The sequence below is a fragment of the Anguilla rostrata genome, chromosome 1 (genome assembly GCF_018555375.3).
Source record: "Anguilla rostrata isolate EN2019 chromosome 1, ASM1855537v3, whole genome shotgun sequence".
NCBI classification, from domain to species: Eukaryota; Metazoa; Chordata; class Actinopteri; order Anguilliformes; family Anguillidae; genus Anguilla; species Anguilla rostrata.
Window position 1 is genome coordinate 24,699,616 of NC_057933.1, and position 21,977 is coordinate 24,721,592.

The window sequence follows — 21,977 nt, forward strand, 5'->3', positions numbered from 1 at the left end:
AAAGGGGAAAAAAAAATGAAGTTGACGTTAGGGCTTTTCATGCGGTCAAAGCGTGGTGCTTAAATGAGTTTGTTACCTCACCTGCACATGGAAAAGAGGTTATGTGATTGCCCTCGTCTGTGTTTGCTGGGTCTTTGTGGTGTGTGCGTGTGTGTGTGTATGTACGTATGTGTGTGTGTGCGTGTGTGTCGCTCTGTCTGCATTTGTACGGTAAAAGTTCTGGATGGATTTGGATGAAAGGTGTTGAAAGAATTGACTATGGGACTTGGAAGACATGATTTGGGGCTGCTATCTATTAAGTGTACATTTCTGTTAAGTGTACATTTCCCTAATTTAAAATTCGGGTTTATAGTACATTACATGGCCAAAAGTATGTGGACACTTGACATCCAACATCTCATCCAAAATTATGGGTATTAACATGGAGTTGGTACCACCATTTGTTGCCATAGCAATCTCCACTCTTCTGGGAAGGCTTTGTACTAGATGTTGGAGCATTGCTGCAGGGATTTGCATCCATTCAGACAGAAAAGCATTAGTGAGGTTGGGCACTGATTGGGCGATTAGGCTTGGCTCACAGTTGGCTTTCCAACTGATCCCAAAGGTGTTGGATGGGGTTGAGGTCAGGGCTCTGTGCAGGCCATTCACTTTCTTCCACACCATTCTTGACAAAATCATTTCTATACGGACCTCGCAGTGTGCCCAGGGGTATTACTGAAACAGCAAAGGGCCTCCCCATACTATTGGGGAAGCACAAAATTATCTAGAATGTCATTATATGCTGTAGCATTAAGATTTGCCTTCTCTGGAACTAAAGGGCCTAGCCCAGACCATGAAAAACAGTCCCAGACCAAGGGTTGTCCATACACTTTTGGCCATATAGTGTATATAATTCAGCAGACAGACAGTGATTGAAATTTTCAAGCTATTGAATACATTTGGTCTTATATATAGAAAAAAAAATAGTAATAGTGTTTGTGAGGACTGGTTTAAAGCTGGTTCAAAAATGGGATTCCTCCATAGCTCCATGTTAAGAAGTCAAAACTATGAGGGAGCCACACAGGTACACATGGGACATATTGGACAAAGGGGTTCCACTGTTAAGTGGCTCTGGATGGTAAATGGTAAATGGACTGCATTTATATAGCGCTTTTATCCAAAGCGCTTTACAATTGATGCCTCTCATTCGCCAGAGCAGTTAGGGGGTAGGGGTTAGGTGTCTTGCTCAAGGACACTTCGACATGCCCAGGGCGGGGTTTGAACCGGCAACCCTCCGACTGCCAGACAATCGGTCTTACCTCCTGAGCCATGTCGCCCCTAATAATAATGGATAATAGTTAGGGTAGTAAAGAAATGTAAAGGTTAACTTCCATAGCTTTCCAACCCTGCCCGAGACCTCCCCTAATATGAAGGAAATCAGAGGCCTCTTTAACTCGGGAATTTCTCTAATTAGAGGTGCGGGCGAGTTGGCGGAAGCAGGAATTCTGGCGCATCCGACGTCTGACAACAGCAGCTGTCTGGCGAAGCTGTCCTTCTCGAGTGCCATTCCGGTATGCGCCCAGCCTGAATAACTGGACTGGACTTGGCAGGCATGACAATAGCACACGTCTCCGCACAAAGCCGTCGCCCAACAGAACGCACGAAAGGGTTAGCAAAGTGCTACCAAACGTCTTCATCTTCTTTAGGAACAAGCAGTTTGGTGCTTGTGTGACTTACTGCCCGTTCAGAATGTTTGGAGTCCTCTAATACCAATGCGGTTAATCTTGTTCCGAAATGGGTTAAAATGAATATAACAAGCCCGAAAAAGAGGAAGCATAATGCGGCAGAAATGCTGTTGTAGTCCGATGATATTGCTGCAATGTTGCAGTTCTGTAAAGGCTGAAGAAACACTTCAATTTCCATGCTACGGTTCTTACAGAATTATCCTTTTCTTTCAGGATCCAAATGGCTTGCTTCCCTTTCAAAAACAATTTCCTAATTGTCCCGTTGCTTTATGCCTACTCGAAAGCAAGAGCAAAGGATAAATCCCAGACTGCATATTGACTTCTCTTCAAAGTGCACAACAAACGTAAGAGGAAACACATGATATGTAAGAAACCTAAAATGGAAAGACTTACTACAAAAAGTGTTTTTATTCTTTTTTTTTTTGCATGGAAAAGACATAAACTATAATATTAAGTACGTTTCACTTCAAACATGAATTTCTTGAATATAAAGCAAAAAATGACAACCTTGAATTCCCTGTCCCAGTAATTAAATGTGAAATATCATTTTGTAAATGCACTCACAGAAAGCAAATGATTAATTCCCAGAAAATGGGGAAACAGATATGGAGACAATTTCTGACTTCTCAAAGTGTTGCTCATGCCTGCTTTCCAAAATTCCAAAACACAGATACTTATTAGTATACCTGCTGATAAAATCACGGTTTACAATCCATTTTCTCCCAGAGACAACCCAAGGACCAGTGAAAAATACAAAACATATTCAAGTGGGCCAATTTCAAGATCGATTTTAAAGCACACAAAACAAAGCGTGTTTATGTTTGTGTATGTTTGTGTCGGGGGAGGGAGGTCTAAGTCATTGAAGCTCAACTGTTGACCCAGAAAATGATATGAACCTCAAATTAAACGATGCACTTCCCAGTCCTACTGCCTGTTATTAACGCTGGTTCGAGTACATCGATTAGGCCACTGTCTCCCACCCCCAGCTGTTTTAGCTGCACTTAAAAACTCCTTCCTGGGCATGAGAAAATCAGACCGGTGATTGGCTGTCTCCCTGGAGGCAGGGCGCAGCCAATCACGACGGCATGCCCGGACGCCGCGGTTACGGGGCCGCCCGTCGGGCAGGCCGCGGCACGGCGCGGCGGCGAGGCGTCCGTGGCGGACGAGGCCGCGCGCTCAAGGCCCCCCCTCCTCCGCTCGGCCCGCGTTCGGGCCGGCGACGCCCCCTCTTTTTCCGGGGGGGGGGGGGGGCTCCCATTGTTCGGGCCGCCCTGGCGCATCTGTGACGCGCGAGGGACATTCATGGTGACAGACGCCCCATTGTTCCGCGGGAGGGGGAGGAAAAAAAAACGGTTTTGTCTGAGCTAAGATGTAGCCACAGCTCAGGATAATTACTTTGCCTAATTAATCAAGACACACACACACTTACACACATGCCGCACTAACACACACACACACAAGCACGCACGCACCAACAGACACACACACACACGCACACGTACACTTACACACACCATACCAACAGAGACACCATACGTAAAAAAAACCACATTCTCACAGACACACACACACACACACACACACATGCATGAACGCACACAGAGACCATACTTACACACAACATACTAACACAGACACCATACTTATACAAACGCCACACTCTCACAGACAGACAGACAGACACACACACACACCACAAAGACACACAAAATTCACTCAAAGAAATACACCCAGTAGACAGGCACACAAAACATGCATATAGTGGGTAAAAAAAAATTAATCACTGTCTGCCAAGCAGAACTAGTAAAAATAAAAGAAGTTCTACCATTTTAAGACATCGGGTCAGTCAGGCTACCCACCGCCTTGGTCAGAAAGAGAAAGTGCCCATAAGTTCCCATGGATTCTGTAATGTCATACTGCTAACAGGCAGCTAGCTAACCAAGGGAACTCTCCTTAAACAGCGTGGCCAACAGCCCATGCACATTATTGACTTTCTTAAGGGCAGCAGCCGGTTAGAAGCACGGTTAGAACGTGTTCCACCGGCACCAGTAATCAAAGGCATTATGTGCACAAACAGCCAAAATAAACAGCCTGAAAAGCCATCAGAAACAAAAATCTACACGCTCGCTTTATGCAAAACAAATCTAAGCCCTCATTTTAACACAGATCTCAGTTCATGCTTTCCTTAAGACAAATCTGAAAACACAATGTGAACATAAAAGTCCTTTGTTCCCCATTAAAGCCAGTTAATGGCGGGTCACAGATGAAAGCAGGGGCCGCGCGGGATTGGCTGATTTCACCTCCAATGGTCCTCCTCTGCCTCTGCTTCTACTCACTTAACATTCAGGGGATAAACACCCCATTTAAAAGTCAAAAGTAGTTTAAACCATGGAAACCAGTGAAGGCAGGCGGAGCCTAGCTATATGGCCATAATGGACATGCATCTCTTTGAACAATAAAGAAGGACAGTCCCCCCCACGATTGACCCGGAAGACCACGCTCCTGTAGCTCCAGATGGGTGATTTCAAATCAGGTTCAGACGCATCAGGAGGCAGGGGTACGGTGCTAAGACGCCGCGGCCGGGGTGACAGGTAGGCATCCGCGGGGTCTGCAGGCGGCGGAAGGCGCTCGCCCCGCCCGCCCGCCCGCATCGGAGCGGTAGAGATCTGAGCTTGTGCGGCGCGCCGCGGCGACACGGCGAAGATTAAAGGCGGGAGGCGCTAAAAGCGGCGTGCCGACACTGCGGGTAATGGACTGGGCTTCTGGGAAAAGGGCAGCGGCGCCCCCGCGCTAGATTAGAGCACCGCCAAACAGCAGACGCCCCGGCAACAGACGGCTCGGCGGGCTGCCTTTTTTGAAGCCTTGGGTAAACATACGATCAGAGCTCGCGTCAGACATTTTATGTTCTTTCCTCCCACCTTTTCAGGGGTTTTCGAGACCAGGCTCGATACAGATACTATCTAGTCGTAGGTAAACCGAGCGCTGGGCACACTAGCATTGCTGGAGAGCACTGTAGGACTGGATCGCCTGTTCTTGTCATTATGTTATGTTATGTTACCTATTTACGCTACATGGCCAAAAGTATGTGGACATCCATCATCTCATCCAAATTATGGGCATTAATATGGAGTTGGTCCCCCCTTTTGCAGCAATAACAGCCTCCACTCTTCTGGGAAGACTTTCCACTAGGTTTTGGAACATGGGTGCGGGGATTTAGTTCCATTCAGCCACAAGAGCATTAGTGGGGTCGGGCACCTATTGGCTGACAAGGCCTGGCTTGCAGTTGGCGTTCCAATTGATCCCACAGGTGTAGGATAGGGTCAGGGCTCTGTGCAGGCCAGTCAAGTTCTTCCACACCATTCTTCAAATCAACTCAAGTCAAAATGTATTTATATAGCGCATTTCACAAACAATTGTCTCATTATATTTATTATATATATAATTTTTTCATTATATTCTTCACTTCTGACATAAAATCAATTCCACATGTGATCACAAGCATCTAACTTTATAATCCACAAATATAGCAGTGTACCCATTACTGCACCCTCAACTCTGTGTGTGCGTCTGTGTGTGTCTGTGTGTGTTGTGAGTGTTTGTCAAGAGTGTGTGCGTGTGTATGTGTGTGTGCATGTGTGTGTGTGTGTGTGTTGTGAGTGTTTGTCAAGAGTGTGTGCGTGTGTATGTGTGTGTGTATGTGTGTTGAGTGTGTGCATGTGCGTGTGCGTGTGCGTGTGTGTTGTCAGTGTGTGTCGAGAGTGTGTATGCGTGTGAGAGCCTGCATGAATTCAGGACTGAGCTGTATGATTAACCAGTGAGGTCACCGGATACCTCAGATCCTGCTTCAAACCCGGCCACCGTCCCCAGAAGCACTCTCGAGCTTGAAAAAAAAAGTGTGATTTGCCACATACCTGCGGCTTCTTCATGATCTGGATGAAGAACATGTGGTTCTTCATGGGGTACACGGTGATCAGCACGTCGCCGAAATCGGTGGGGATGATGCCGCGCCGGTAGTCCCTCCCGTGCTCCGACCACACGATGTGCACCTCGTCGTTTCCCAGGTGACGCAGCTGGGGGTTGCGAGAGACGGATTAATGGATTAGCCGCGGGGAAGGGGCCACTCTGACAGACAGGACGTGCATTTTCCTCCCTACCCTCGAGCGCCGTTAATAGGATGTGTTTTGTACCGCTTAACAAAAACGGAGGGATGAGCCAAGATGGGGCTCGAAGGCCTGCCTTCATCTACGACCGTCGTACAGATACCTTCACGCCCAGGCCAAGGACAAACCAGATGCACGTGTGCGCAACCATGCACGCTCAGTTGGACAGAATGTACAAAATCTGAAACTCTGAAACGATCAGAAGCTCTCAAATCAGTCGATTGTTTTCATGGCGTGGCGCATAACTTATTTTTGACTGCACGGTGTGCTGAAACACTGGCAACACCATCACACTACTATTTCTCTGTGTAATCCCGATGTGCATACAACAGGTTGGGGCGACCAGCACTTCACAAAGCACCTGAAGCGGTTAAACAGCTTAACCGAGCTGAAAAGCAACAACACCGATCAAAACAAACTGAACCAAACTGAACAAAACGGTAGGGTTTAATGGTGTGTCGTTACCATCAAACAAGACTTTCTCGTCAGTAAACGAAAATCAAAAAATAGCACGTAGCGAGCGATAAAATCACAAACGCCTTTTCTCTGCGAGAGGCTATTCCGACCTCGTTCGAAACCTTTCCCGTTTTAGTCGTCCGTCGATAAGTGGAACTCGTGGAACCCGTGACACGAAGGAGCCCCTTCTTTTTTTTTTTTTCCTTTTTTAAAGGAGCGGTGCCGTTTTTCAACCCGGAGCAAAGCCCTCCCGTGGAGAGGGATGGGGAGTAAGGGGGGGAAGAGGCATGCTTCGTGAGTCATGCTCTTTATTTAATGCCCCCGAGCCGGGCTCCGTGTACAATGGGTGGCGAAGCCGGTCGCTCTGAGCCGCGAGGGAGGTAGGAGTGGGGGGGGGGCGCAGAACACATCTGCCGACAAGACGGGCACTAATGAGCCATTAAGGAAGCGTGCCCTCGCCATCAAAAATGTAATTAACAGATTCTGCATTAAACCCGTAATTATGCTAATCGGGCTAACGTTAAACAAACCCACAACATGCTAATGACACTGTTTTTACGAGTCGGACTGGCGTGCCCCGAAGGTCAATGGCCTGTGCGCAATTGTCAAGCAAAATAAATAAATAAATAAATAAATAAATAAATAAATGAAATAAATAAAAAATAAACAATACTACGATAAACTGTTGAACACGTTACCCAAAAACAAGCAATTACCATTAGCAGTAAGACGTTCGGCTCTCTCTGACGGAAGACGATATCCAATTAAATGCGCTACACGACCATTGTCAGAGCAACAGCGCGCACTGCAGTCTTTTTGTAATTTACGTCACAATAGTCATCAAACAGGAGGTAATTAAGGAGAGTTTTAAATACAGACAATGCAGGGTTAATTGATGGCAGTTCATTAGCATGCATGCTATCGGTGGCTAATTAAAGAGTAATTAAGGGTACGAGCACGTAGCGACGACATCGGATACGCGCGTCTCGCCAGTTCAGAAGGTAAAAGCGGAAACATCTCTAAAGCCCTGAGGTTCTAGAGAGAAAAAAAACAAGTCGCTCGTGCAGAAACGATAATCGCAACATTCGAGCCGTCGGCATGCAAATTCACGCACGAAAACAAACGTGTTTAACTGAAGGGGAAAAAAAACGAACAAACGGATGGACGAACGTGTCAGCCAAAGACATCAAACGCGTTATTAACGGAATTACAAAAATGGCGCTCCGGAAGAGCGGTTTGGTCTTTGACCGGCGATGTAAATTCAGCCCGCTGTAAGACATCGGTAAACAGACGCGAGTCTGCGGCGCACAGCGCGCCGCCTCGGTCCTAGCTGGCATCCCTGCCGCAGGCGCGCTCACGGGAAAAATTCGCAAACGCGGAGGCCAGCGACATGCCGTGCCGTCCATCTTTTGTTGCCGTCTCTCTTCGAATGCTTGTGCGAATTCTTAATTTTGTTAAAAATTTTTCTAATTACGGAAAGAAATGCGCCCCAATTTTTGTATCGCGCTGCTGTCACTGCGCGGGGAGGGGAGGGGTTCGGCGGGGTCACCACTTGTCACCATGACACCGGGCCATCCACGGCCTGACCCCCAGGCCCCCGGTAACCACATTACGGCTGGCAGCTGCTCCCAAAATTGGATTGAGGAATTCAAGATGTTTTTTTTTCCTAAATTGCCGGGGTCGGAGGGGTGGGGAGGGGAGGGGGTTGGGGGGGCAGAGCAATGCTGTCTTCAAGGAAGACGTCCAGCTCTTTTTTGGTGAAGAGAGAGAGAGACCCCCAAAACTGCTGTTTTTTGGTTTTTAAGGAAAAAAAACTAGCCGGGCAGAGGCGACCCGGCAAACGATGTGGCCTTTCATCCACCGAGCCGCCCCCCGCGCCCCCTCGATTGGATCAGTCCGTTTCAGCTTCACCCCCCCACCCCCCGCCCTCTGGAGTTTCGGAATGGGGGGGGGGGCAGACGGGAGGCTCGTTTACGAGGCCTGGCCGACTCAAACGAGCCCGAGAGAGTGGACGGCACACGCTACCCCGCCCGAGCCGGGGTCGGAACCCTCCGGCGGGGTCCCGGACGAGGGGCGGCCAGAAAAAAATCCAATCTCGCCGAAAAAAAGGCAGAAAATCTCCGCGCCCGCCGAGCCCAGCCGAGCTCCGGCACGGGGTCGGAGTCTTCTTTTTTTTTTTCCGGCGACGGGGGGGAGGGAGGAGGGGAGGGGGGGTGCGGGGGTGCGGCGGTGCGGCGGCGGTGGGCCCGGGATGAATTTCCTCTCTCGGCAGGGGCGGCGCATGATAACATTTCCGGCGCGGGCTGGAGGGCTGGCGGCTCATTTCGCGGCGCTAACCGCGGTTGCCGGGGAGCCCCCGTGCTGATGCGGCTATTGATTTCCCCCCGCCGGCGCGGCGGAGGATCAGATAAAAGGGGCCCGGCGGCGCGCGTGCGCCTGCACCGCCCCGGCTAGGGGGAGATAATGGGCGAATCCGGGCCCCGGTCACGGCCGGCGGTGCCGCGGCTCGATAAGGACCAATCGCTCTCATTACCCGGCTGTCACACGCCTCTTCTCAGGCCGCCTGCTCTTTCCTTCTTTCTCCTCCCGCCCAGGCCGCTGCCTGGCTCCCCCCGCCTCCCCCCCGCCCGCCCACCACTCCGCACCGCCCGCCGCCGGGGGCCGAATCCGGGCCGCGTAATCGACGGGAGCCGCGGGGAATCAGGCTTGTTCATCTCCGCCGTTGGCAGGGGGGGGGGACGAGGAGGCGGGTTGCCTTCGGGAGGCGCGGGCCTCTGCGGCGTCGGGTTCGAATGTGACTGATGTGTTTCTGCGGCCCGGAGTGCGATTCCTCCGTGGTCGCGTGTGCAGCTGCTGACGGTACAGGTCTGGGGACCCGGAGCAGGTAAGTGTGTGTAGGTGCAGGTAAGTACATTTGTATAAATTCCTCGAAAGTATGCGCTTTCGATATCCCACTACCTTATCTCTTATTTGCCGATAGGACAACCGATAACGTTGGGTTTTATTCATTTAGAACGTCCTTGTTTAGAACCAGGTTTCGAGGAGCATCCCTAGTGCAGACACAGATAAGTGTTTACCCGGGTACAGGTGGACATGGCGACTCAGGTAAGTGTATAGCCTGGTACAGGTGGACATTTGCAGACACAGTTAAGTATTTTCCCTAGTACAGGTGGACATGTGCAGACACAGTTAAGTATTTACCCTGGTACAGGTGGACATGTGCAGACTCAGGTAAGTATTTACCCTGGTACAGGTGGACATGTGCAGACCAGGTAAGTGTTTTCCCTGTACAGGTGGACCATTGTTGGCAGGACACCAGGTAAGTATTTACCCTGGTACAGGTGGACATGCAGACTCAGGTAAGTATTTACCCTGGTACAGGTGGACATGTGCAGACTCAGGTAAGTATTTACCCTGGTACAGGTGGACATGTGCAGACTCAGGTAAGTATTTACCCTGGTACAGGTGGACATGTGCAGACTCAGGTAAGTATCTACCCTGGTACAGGCTGGCGTGTGTGGACGCAGGTAAGTGTGTAGCCTGGCATATTTGCGCGAGTACAGCTTAGCGAGCGGCCTGGTGCCCGTGGTGCGGGTGCGAAGGGCGGTCGCGGGGCGCGGCGAGGTACCTTTTTGGTGAGGGAGTCGTCGGAGTCGGAGGGCATGCGGGTGGACACGTGGAAGATGGCTTCCACGGTGGAGGTAGCGTAGTAGGGCGCGGTGCTTCCGGTGCTGCCGTTCCTCTGCAGGCCGCCCATGAAGCCGCAGTGCGTGGCCAGGTCCACCTGCGGGGGGCGCACCCGAGGCACGGCGAGACCGTCACACGCTAACGCCCGCCCGCTAACAAACGACAACCGAGCGCAGACACGCAGAGAGCCCACAAACACACAAACACACACACACACACACACACACACACACACACACACACATACGCCACCCATGCCACACAGGCACAAAAACACAGAGTGTCCTACACGCATATCTTTACACACATACGCGCACCCCACCCACACCTCAAACAATAACGAAAACATCCCCACAAACCCCACACATACAATAGAAACACAGACACAAGCACAAGCACATATCACAGTTTTTTTCATGCATATCTAGATTGCAGTGCAGTATGCCGTTGGTGCCGCGAACGCGTGCGTGTGTGTTTGTGTATGCATGTATGTGCGTGTGAGCGCGTGCATGAATGTCCACTGTGTCTGATGATCTTAGAAGGCAGGTCAAAGTCTGGTTGGCGGTTTAATGACAATCTCCTTGCAATGTTAGCCAAGAATGCAGACTAGCGATCTATAAGTCTATAAGCTCTCCTATAGAAATTTAGCTAATGGGCCACTTGCTTACTTTCATTTGCTACCATATTTATTCAAGATCCAAAACTCTTGATAAATTTCAAACACAGCATCGCTCGACTGCACTGCTTCGAATGCATTTCCATAAATAACAAACATCTCTAAAGGTTAATGTGTTGTGAGTCTTTCTGCCTGCTGAATTTCCCACATGGTGCCATAATTGAGGGGTGTAATTTGATACCAGCTGTACTGCTTGACTTAAAATGCCAAACTGCACCAGTAATCCGTGACAAATGTGACAGGACAGCCAACCACCATATTTAAACAAGTAATTGATTTGATTTGAACGCTTTCTCAACAATGCGATTCCTGTGTCTGCTTTCATCCAATGATCTGACTGACAGGTGATTTATCCTGAAAAAATGAGATTGCAAATAGTGTTATGTGGTCCTCTATCCATAGAGGGCGTTGTTCAGACTTTTTGCATGTGCAGAAGCATCTTCCCTTCATGTGTACTTCTATTGTGCTATTTTGCTGATGTGCAAATGAATTTATTTACTCCTTGTTCAACACTAAGCCTCCAATGCCTACCTGAGTCAGTACTTCCTTCCATGTTAGAGTGTTTGCGTGTGTGTGTTAATGGTATTAATTACACTGTACCGTTACACAGCACTGGTGTTACCAATTAGCTTTCGTAAGCTAGCTTACACATCACACAGAGAAAGAAGAAAAAGCTCTAAGATGAAACTGGAGCCCTAGAAGAAGCTACATCATTTAAATAATGTGCATTAAATATACCTACATTTATTTGGCAGAATAATATGAGTTTGTAGACTGCTACATTTGGCCAGAAGAATAACAGCTGTCAGCTTGCTAGAGTGTAACCAAGCAAGCTAATCAGCTAGCAAACTCTCAGCCTGGCTCTCATAGACAAGTTAGCCCTCCCTCCTTCTTTTCATATGGTGTGTTAAGCGATTTCCTTCCCCCTTTCAGCTCCAATGCACTTAGGAGCGCTGTAAGCACTGCCAATATGTTGTGCTTAGCTACTGACCTTTTAACAACTTGTTAAGCTGTTAACCATTAACCTTTCTAACCTTTCAAACAAACTTGTTTTTTGAAACTACAATACTATGTTGTGGTCTTTATTTGATGGTTAATGCAGAAGACTTGTAAGCCAAATGGTGCCAAAATAAGTGTTGGGGGGTGGGTGGGTACTTTGGTTTGCCCTGGGAGGTGGAGCCTTCTACATAGTGTCACAAAAAGGCTTGGGCCAGTACATGTGTGTGTGTGTATGTGTGTGTGTGTGTATGCGGGTGTGCGAGTGTGTGAGCATGTGCGTGTGTGTTCATGAGTGTGTGTATTTGTAAGTATGTGTGTGCGTGTGTGTGTATGTGTGTACCCATGTGCTTATGTTATTTATTTGTACCTCCCAGCCCAGTCCAGACACAAAGTCCTCGTAGGCCTGGCTCCCCTCGGTGTTGGACAGTATGGAGCACTTGTCCTCCTGCCCCTCCCCGATGTAGAACACCGCGATCTTGTGCGTCTCCCTGCTGCAAGACAAAGGAGCGCACACCAGCATCGTCACGACGACATTCCCGCAGCCGCGCCGCTTCCGCCCGTCGCCCCTACGCTGGTCTGACGGCCTCTGCCTGGGGGGGGGGGCAGGGAGCATGATGGGAAATATCTGTTCGCTCCAAGGGTGGGCCGATCAGAACAGATGTCAAAACTCAAAATGGCTGTGATTGCGCTGGAATAACACAGGCCAAAGAATAAACGATTTGCAAGGTAAGTGCAGTTGCCAGTGGTAAGGAACTGGCTTAACCAAAGTAGGTTGATTCCGGTAAGGATCACTGCCAGTGTACTGAGCAAGGTACTAACCTCAATGCTATATATATCCGCTTATAATGGATACAATGTAAAAAGTTGTGTAAGTCGCTCTGGATAAGAGCGTCTGCTAAATGCCTGTAATGTAATGTAATGTAAAGTAAAGCTTCCGAGCGCTTAAAATGCAATTTAACCGCCTTTTCCTGCCGCGGCGTCGAGGCGCGCATCCTTATCCGTTTGTGACAAATCTCCCGGCGAGCAGCAATCGTTTTACCCCCTTCAGAGACTCCGCCTGCCTTCCTCCGTCGCCAAGGAAGCGCTCGCCGCCGGGGCCAACCCGAGGTGTTCCGCGCGCGGCGCCCCGGGGGGTGGCGGGGGGGGGGTGGGGGGGCTATGCCATGCGTCGGGGCGGTCCTCCGGGTGTTCTTTAACAAGGCCCCGGTAATTAGCTCGGAGTGCCTATCGATCGGCCTGCCGCGGCGCGCGGCTAACGGCGCGGGGCTAACGGCGCGCGGCTAACGGCACGCGGCTAACGGCGCGGGGCTGCGATCGGGCCACAGAGAGGGAGAGGCGGATTAGCGCAGGCTAGCGGGCTTTTAGCGGGGCGCTAAGAGGCGCGCGTGCCCGGCCCTTTAAAAAGATTTAGCCGCGGTCTTTCATTAAGAGCGGGCGACCCCGGTCCGAAAAACGGAGGTGGCTGGCGTTTCATAATGGATGTCGTTACGGCCCCGGATCGAAAAAAAAAAAAAAAGGCAGACGCGGGGCGATTCTTTTTCTTCTGTTTTTTTTTTTTTAAATAAACGAATCACATCTGGAGAGAAGGAGGCCTTTCAATCTCATTAGAGGCCCTGCGTTTCGCGCGAGGCGACGGCAGGACTCACCACTGCCTCGAATCCAAATTCTTAATTTCTCTCAAGAGCTTCGAGTTCTTCTTCAGGAGGTGAAAGTTTTTCCTGGTGGAGAAGAAGAAAGAGGGGGGAAAAAAAAACTGAGAAACTGACTGCATGTAGCCCAGATCACATACACACAGATGCACACACACACACACCCAAATGCACATGTGCACACACGCGCGCGTGCATCAAACACACACACGCATCACACACACACTTTCACATACACAGATGCACATATGCATATGTACACAAACCCCCACACGCACACACCACACATGCTTTCACATACACACACGCACACACACAACAGATGCACATACAGACACACACCACACAGACATACAGACACACAGATACACAAATGCACACACACACACAGACCCAAATGCACATATGCACACACGCACACACACACTTTCATATACACAGATGCACACACACACACAAATGCACATAGTCACAGACATACATGCACACACACTCACCACACAGACACACAGATACACAGAAGCACACACACACACACCCAAATGCACATGTGCACACACACACACGCACCAAACACACACACACACACACACACAAATGCCCACACACAAATGTGCACACACTTGAATGCACATAAACACACACACACACACACGCGCGCACGCAGAAAATGTGACGCAGTTTAAAAAGGGTACGCGGCGGTACGCGGAGACCAGCAAACGATTGATCAGAGATCAAAGCCGCGGACGCAGAAGCATTCCACAAAGGGCTCCACTTCACGTGAGAGCATCACGATGCAGAGCTCCGCATGCCGGACTGAGGCCAGCGGAGAGCCTGAAACATGTCACAAAAATCTGCCCTGCAATTCCAGCCCGTCGCTGAAGGTGGGTCTACTTCAGCCACTATCTGAACAGACATAGTCATTTTAATATTGTGGTACCAAAGGAAAAATAATAATGCATGAAACAGGCTTTTCATCCACAGTGATCTGAATAGCAATGCACAGTGACCTTACCGAATAGTGATGCATAGTGATCTTACTGAACAGCACTGCGTAGTGATCTTATTGAATAGTGATGCACAGTGACCTTACTGAATAGCAATGCACAATGACCTTATTGAATTGCAATGCAGTGACCTTATTGAATTGGAATTCACAGTGAATTTATTGAATAGCAATGCACAGTGACCTTACTGAATAGCACTGTGTAGTGATCTTACTGAACAGAGACGCAGTGACCTTACTGAACAGCATTGCGTAGTGATCTTACCGAACAGCGATGCACAGTGACCTTACTGAATAGCATTGCGTCAGGATCTTACGAAAGCATGCACAGTGACCTTACGGGAATGATGTGTAGTGATCTACTGACAGGATGCGTCCTACTGAATTAGCATTGCGTCATGATCTTACTGAATAGCACTGACAGTGACCGTACTGATAGCATGCTCATGACTATGAAAGCAATGCGCAGTGACCTACGATAGCACTGTGGTGATCTCTGAACAGCGACCAGTGCCTTCCTGAATAGCACGTGTTGTCTTACTGACGCGTGCAGTGACCTTACTGAATAGCATTGCGTCATGATCTTACTGAATAGCAATGCACAGTGACCTTACTGAATAGCATTGCGTCATGATCTTACTGAATAGCAATGCACAGTGACCTTACTGAATAGCATTGCGTCATGATCTTACTGAATAGCAATGCACAGTGACCTTCCCGAACAGTTTCCATCACGTCTCATGTATCTATTCTACCGGTTAGCCCGACAGGATCGGGTACGATAAAGCCTGCGGTAAACGGCGGTGGTGACTAGGCGAAGGCGCACGGTCGGCCGGCTCCCTACAGGCCCGCGTCCGCAGGCCCGGCCTGCCTCTCCCTCGCCGCCTCCTCACCTGCGGTCCCACGAGTTCATGCCCAGGTCGTTGAGCAGCAGCCTGCAGAAGTAGAAGGGCGCGCTGGGGTCCTGGGGCGCGGGCTCCAGCTGGGGGGCGGCGCGGGCCCCGGGGGTGCCGCACCAGCGGCGGGCGTGCTCCTCCTCCAGCAGGGTCTGGCGAAGCACGGCCTCGGTGATGGCGGCCTCCTGCTCGGGGTTCATGCCGAAGGGCGAGGGGGCGGGCTGGTTGAGCCGGAGGCGGGGCTGGGGGAGGCACTCGGGGCTGCTCTGGCCCAGGCTCTCCAGCAGCCGGTCCAGGACGTCCTCCTCCTCCTCCTCCTCGTCCTCCTCGGCGTCCGCGGGGCCGCCCCCGGGGCGGGGAGCGGCGGTCTCGTCCGGGACGCGGGGGCTCGAGGAGGCGTCGAGCGTTCCCGCGGCGACGGCGGGTCCGCGGCGCGACGCCTCGCCCTCCGGGGGGCGGTACAGGACCCCGCCGTCCCAGGAGTACTTCCCCGAGATGTCCCGCACGATCACCCTCACCTCGGGCAGGGCGGCCGTCCCCGGGCAGGGCCCGGCGGGGGGCTCGCCGGGGGGCTCGCCGAGGGGCGGGATCTGCAGGAAGGACACCAGCGTGCTGTCGTTGAAGACGAAGAGCTGCAGGTTGGGGCTCCTGAAGACCTCCGAGGACAGCTCCGACGACTCCACGTACAGGTTGTCGTGGTTCTCGTTGACCAGGCTGTGCAGGAGGGCGGGGCCGCCGCTGAGCGGGTGGTGACCCAGGTGGTTCACCAGGTGCGTCATCACCATCCGGGCGGTCAGCGGGATCAGCTCCATGCTCCGCCTCTTCTTCTCTAGAGTGGCGAAAAAGAGGGAGATGGTTGCCGTCAGCAACATCACAACCTGCAACAGCTCGCAAGGTTCCCTTCTAGCCTATGCCATCAAGGTTCCAATCGCCATTTTGGATACATGAATACATGAAAATGTACATCGGGCTACATCCCAACTGTGGCTAATATTCAATAAAACACTTAATAAAACAGTCTCGATATTCTAGAAGAGTCATTCTGTGTCATTACCAGATCAGAATAATGAAATAATGAGAACTAGAAATCCAGTCCCCAAACGTTTAGAGCAGAACGTGGACGATCGGTTCTGAAGGCACGGTTCTGACGAAACACAAACACGAAACATCTCGATAGCTTTAGCGCACGTTTGTCAAAACGTGGTCGCTTTCAGGAACTCGCAAAGTCCTCGGTTTCATTTTCCTCCGAACTTGGGAGACTTTTCTTCAGGAGGACTTACGAAGAGCGTGGGAGCCCTACACGACAGCCAATTAAAAAAGCACGTCTCCGCGGTCAGCCGGAACAGCCGCCCTTACGCACTCTCCAAACCCCCCCCCCCCCCTGTGTTGGGCCCGCACATCACCCCGGGCCTCTGCGCAAACCCTGCAACGCGCGCTTTGGAAAAGGGACACGAGCTGTACTTTCGGCTAAGTTGGAGAAGCTTCTGCAGATTACTTAAGGGCCATCTCCGAGCTCCCTGACTCTGACAAGAACCACTTCCCCCACTCCGCTCTTTCATAATAGCAGAATAGACACGGCTCTCAGTCGTAATTGCTAAAAGCTTTTCTTTTTTCATATTACACCCCCCCCCCCCGCCTCCCCTCCACCGCTCCTAGCCCGCGATAGTTTAGCATGCTCTCACGTTGCATATGGCACCTAATCACCGAAGACAAATTTGAAAAAGGCCATTCAACTACAATGGTGAAAAGATTCCCGCTACTAAGATAATGAGAGCCTCGCCTCCGTAATGCCGTGAATGGGTATCTATTTACCTTGATGTTGAATTATGAGTTATGTAAATGCTTCTATGACTATTCAGGCCCGAAGGCATATCTCCTTTCATTCCTTATTAAGAGCACAAAGGGGACGAAGAAAAAAGAAAACGAAACAAAGTGCTCCGCATTGTGACACTGCCATCAGCGCCCCGGCCGCGGCCATCAAAGTGCGGGCGATCTGATCGGGGGGCTGAGCTCGCTCGCTCGCTCGCCCGCCCGCTTTTAGGCGCGCATTCGGGCTTTGAAGCTCCTTAATCAATACCGACCTCAGGAAGCGCATTACGTGCATTAGCCGCTGTTTGCTCGTCATTAGTTTTTCTGTCAGGCCCCCCACCCCTCCCTCAACCACCCCCAACCCACCCCCCACCCCACACACACACACACACACACACGCGCACACACAAACGCATCCCCCCCCCCCACCTCATAACCGAAAGAGGTTTTAATTTTCGAATGCCGAAACCCTTCTTGAGGGATTCGCTCTTCGCTTTCCGCCATGCGGAAACAGAGCCAGCGTCTCGTTTTGTGGCTCCAGGGGATGACAGAATGGTGAAGATGCGGTAATGCCGCCGCAACACGCATTTTGGAAAATAAAGAGGGGGGAAGGGGAAGGGGGGTTACGCTGGGGTGTGACATTTTGTTCTCCGTGTCTCGGAGAGGCCGTCGGTGGGACGGGGACGGGGGCGGGGACGGCTCGGGGGAGGCGGGTTCCGAGGTAGCGTGAGCCATCACCGGGCGCACGAAGGAAACCGGTTTATTCCGGCGCCAAGAAAGAGGCTCCCTGGAATTCGCGTCCCGGGAGCGGACGTGCCCGTTCTCGCTCGGCTCGCCCCCCCGGTCCGTTTCCGGGGGGGGGCGACCCGCCGTTCTGTCCTCGATCGACCGCCGTGCCGCCATGGCCCGGTTCCGTTCGCCGTACGGGGGGCGACTCGGATTTTTAAAGGAGGGACCTCGCGGCCGTCGGGACCGGAGGGGGGGGTCCGCCTACCCTCGGCCACGGTGAGCAGGTTGCCGAACTCGGCGGCGGAGTGGGGCGGCGGCGGCGGCTCGGAGCTCCTGACGTTGCCCAGGGTGAGGAAGGGCTCGTAGTCGCTGGCGGCCAGGTCGGGCAGGCTGAGGAGGTAGTGGCTCTGCTGGGTGTGGAGGTTGGAGCCGGAGACGCAGCAGTGCAGCACCTGGGGACACACACACACACACACACACTTTAACGAGGTTACAGGCACCAGGGGGGAGGAGCCAGCAGGGGTTAATCAATGTTACATCATGTAGGGGGGGTGGGGGGGCGGATGAGGTTAACTGAGTACAATCCACAGTCCCCACTACGAAATTTCCACATTCGAGAACCCTTGGGAAATTGTCGTCTCAAGGCTCGGGGTTCCCATCTGATAAAACTGTAAACATTTGACACATCTGTTCAACACCCATTATAGGCTGCAATGCAGTGGTTATTCAACAGTGCATGTACTAATGTACAAACATGAACATATGAATATCAGCATTCCTCTCCATTATAAGTAAATATACATCTTATCTTGTCGCTTAAAGAGCACTTTAACAAGTTAGGGAATAAAAGTGATTGAAGAGAGGTCTTTAATTCCACAAAAAAAACATCATCATGCCAAATTATATATAAATAATGTTTGCTTTCCTGAAAATCCTGAAGAAAATAGAAGGTTCTGGACTCTTACAGTCAACATTGTCTCATCTTAAACAAAATCACACCAATTTGTACCTAAAAAACCAATCCACACTTTCCAATAGGCCCAGAAATGAGTACACAAACTCTTACCAGAGGCTAACTGCATTACTTCTCTGATCTCAAGCTTCTATGTACCAGTAGAATATCATATCTTGATTGACAGTTATTGCTAAGCGTATACCTTACAAAACTCAGCATAAATGCATGGGGTCAATTTTCTGTGCGTTTTTTTTTTTCTTCAACGACTTACCTTTTAAGTGTGCCTCATCTGAAATTCTAAGTGTACAGCTACGTCTCGTAAAAGGCGCCAAATTCCAGTTCAACGCTCCTCGAGACACCCTCTCCCGAGCGTAAAGAGATTATTATAATTAGACCTCGCTATTCCCGAGCTCCGCAGCCGATGTTTTCAAACACCATCGACATGGCAACAATTAGCCGCCGCTTGATTGCGTTGAAATGCGTTGATGTTCAGCCTTGAAATCGTACGCAAGAGAGAAAGACGATTGTCAGTTTCGGAATAAAATGCATGTCGGCTTTGCATTTTTACAACTACTATTGCGGTGGAAACCTTTGCTGCTACCATCACTTATACAGAGCCGATATAGGAAGTGCATTAAGCGTCGTACTTTAGGTACAAAACGGAAGAGGTTTTGATTTGTTTAACCTTCATTGAGGCTCATCAAACACGAGATGAAATAAATTTTTTTACGATAGCGACCTGGGCAGGGACATCATAGATAGTTCAGCAATACTGCAAGAGGATTAATAATTGAGGAGAATTATGTGCAAGATTACGAGACGCTACATCGCGAACCGAAGAAAGAGTTACGATATCGAACGGTGAGCGTGTTTTGTTTACTAGGCTTTTCCGACTCCCAAAACAAGCCCGGGGGCGGCGGGAGTCCTCTCGTCGCTCAACGCCCTGTTTCCTGTCGCCTACCTGGCCGCGTCCTCCTCCTCCTCCTCCTCCTCCCGGGCTTCATTAAAGCTCGGCGCTCCCCGGTGCGTAGGCTGGAGCCGCCGTTACCGCGGCAGCCGGTCCGGGTGGGGGTGGGGGAGGCGGGTGGGAAGGCACACATGCTTACAAGCAGCTGAGCTATGTAAAGTTCATCTCTTCACAAACAAGGAGCATGTCGACAGAAGTCCTCCCCCCCCCCCCCCCTCAACCACCACCCCCCTGCGCGCGCGCCCCGTGAGACGGTACAGGGTGTACCCTGTCACGTACCTCCCCCGGAGGGCACCCGCTGTAATTACGAGGCGGAGTGGAAGAGCGTTTCGGCGCCATGGCGAAGGCAAACAAGGGGAGAGAAAATACCCACGCTACACCGCTCCGCAATTCCTGACGTCATCGGTCCCGGGTGACAAACAGACCTGGGACAAACCGACAAAGAGCGGTCGATCGAAGCTGCTTATAAAAATTTAAATTCAAAAATAAAAAATTCGTTGAAACTAAACATGGTGGGATATCTACATAACCGAACGTATTCAACGCAGTATTACTGTTGGGCTGCCCTTCACAAAAAAAGAACGGTTTAAAACGTGTGCGCTGAGAAATGGCGGCTATTGTCGCACGCGGCACGGGCTCACTTTGCAGAGCCATTGTGGAAGTTACCGCCATGCAAATGAAGCGCTAATCCTATTCAGCGCACGCTCCGGCTCTGCACCCGCGGCGCTGGGAGTGGCGGCCACACTGGGGCCATTACGGGCGGACGGCCTCTTTCAAAGATGTGCTTAAGCACCGTTTATTTACGGAACGAGCCAGCTGCTACGACGTTAGCCCGAGCGCTTCGCTTTTGCCGTCCGCCGACCGAGCGCCCGCGGCTTGCGTAGCAACGGTCGCCGACGAAGGCTGCGGGCGGCAGCAGCGAAAGCGAGGCCGAGGCCGAGGCGCGCCGCGGGGGGGCCGGGCTGCAGCTGCCAGTTCCCGGTGCAGGGGGTACGGGGGCAGATGGAGAGCCAGGCACAAGAGTGCACGCGTCCTTTTTCTGTTTTTTTTTTAAAAAAAACCTTTATTCGAAGTCAAAAGAAAGTTACATTCGGGAGTGTGTGAACAGGCAAAACCACAGAGTTAAAAAAAGTGACTTGTTAAGGCGGAAAAGCAAAGCTGTCGTTTTAGGTATTCGTCCCTTCATCCTCCATAGCCGTCGTTATTCAACGTCCATGTCTTGCTCGGCTTCCTTCTGTGCATTAAGAGCTTAGGTCTCACCAGAGCCAAAGCAGAAGGCTGAAATGCCTAATGTCTCGGATCCAGGAAGTACAGTCATTTATTTCAATTTATACCAGTCTGGGTCCCGCAGCTAATCCACTGAGGTGTGTGAGGATTGTTATTTGATCCGGAACGTTCTCCGCACTGGCTGTTCACTTGAATGACTTTTTCCCTGGGCAGGGAACATCCGTTAAGTGGTGGGACGTGTCCCTTTTTTGAGCAAAGCAAATCGTGATGTCAGTTTCCCTTACCTCACTCTCCACGTTCTGAAAATCCTAAAGCCTTTCGGTGATCAGATCTAATGCGAACGGCTCGATGAGAACCACAAAAACCACTGATTTTGTTTGTGGTTTTCATCGCCTGGACCGAGTTCCGATTAAATCGCCTCATCCCCGCACAGGTTCAGCAAACGCCACGCGTGACGCGAGGAACCAACGCCATCTGCTTCATGAATACCGAGATGTTCACCTTGTATATTCATGAAGACAGACAACAGGTTTTTAATCACGCACGTACTCGGCGACCCAGCAGCAGATTACATCTACATACCTAACGGGGGTGGCCCTGTAATATCCGAATGCAGACCGCGTTTGTGAAAGAACTGGTCGTGACTGAACTGCGACTGTGTCGTATACGTGCTTGTTTCCTTTTTTTCCCACCGGCCTTGTCATTTCGGGAGAAACGAAATGTACAGAAGCATCAAAAACCTGAACTTCGCAACGGGATTTCCACCAACGTCCACGGTTCCTATGTGCCCAATGACCCTCTAAAGTATTGACAGGAGCGGCTTTAGGAAAACCAATGATGGATTTCCCCAGAGCCAGCTGCCAGTTTACCCATGAGAAGGAGGGCCCTGTTTCAGCTCCGGGAGCAGCTTTAATAAACACCACAGCTTATCAAGCGGACGATGGCGCATTTCAATAATTTGGACATTTTTCTCCCCCCCACCCCCCTCAGCTGACATGCCAAAAGCTGCCTCTTTCCTGACCGCATCTGCCCGGCAA

The 21,977-nt window shown here is 50.9% G+C and overlaps 1 protein-coding gene across 4 annotated transcripts in view; it reads right to left on the minus strand.

Moving 5' to 3' along the window:
* The window catches only part of ralgapa2 (Ral GTPase activating protein catalytic subunit alpha 2), a 168,734-nt gene that overhangs the window by 45,762 nt on the left and 100,995 nt on the right, over positions 1-21,977 (minus strand). For all 4 annotated transcript variants that reach the window (XM_064331409.1, XM_064331427.1, XM_064331400.1 and 1 more), the window contains 6 exons: positions 18,057-18,243; positions 15,251-16,082; positions 13,349-13,420; positions 12,070-12,193; positions 9,969-10,124; positions 5,636-5,794 (listed from right to left, as the gene is read on the minus strand). In XM_064331409.1, coding sequence (XP_064187479.1) covers positions 5,636-5,794; positions 9,969-10,124; positions 12,070-12,193; positions 13,349-13,420; positions 15,251-16,082; positions 18,057-18,243 — 1,530 coding nt within the window. The remainder of the gene's footprint in view (positions 1-5,635; positions 5,795-9,968; positions 10,125-12,069; positions 12,194-13,348; positions 13,421-15,250; positions 16,083-18,056; positions 18,244-21,977) is intronic.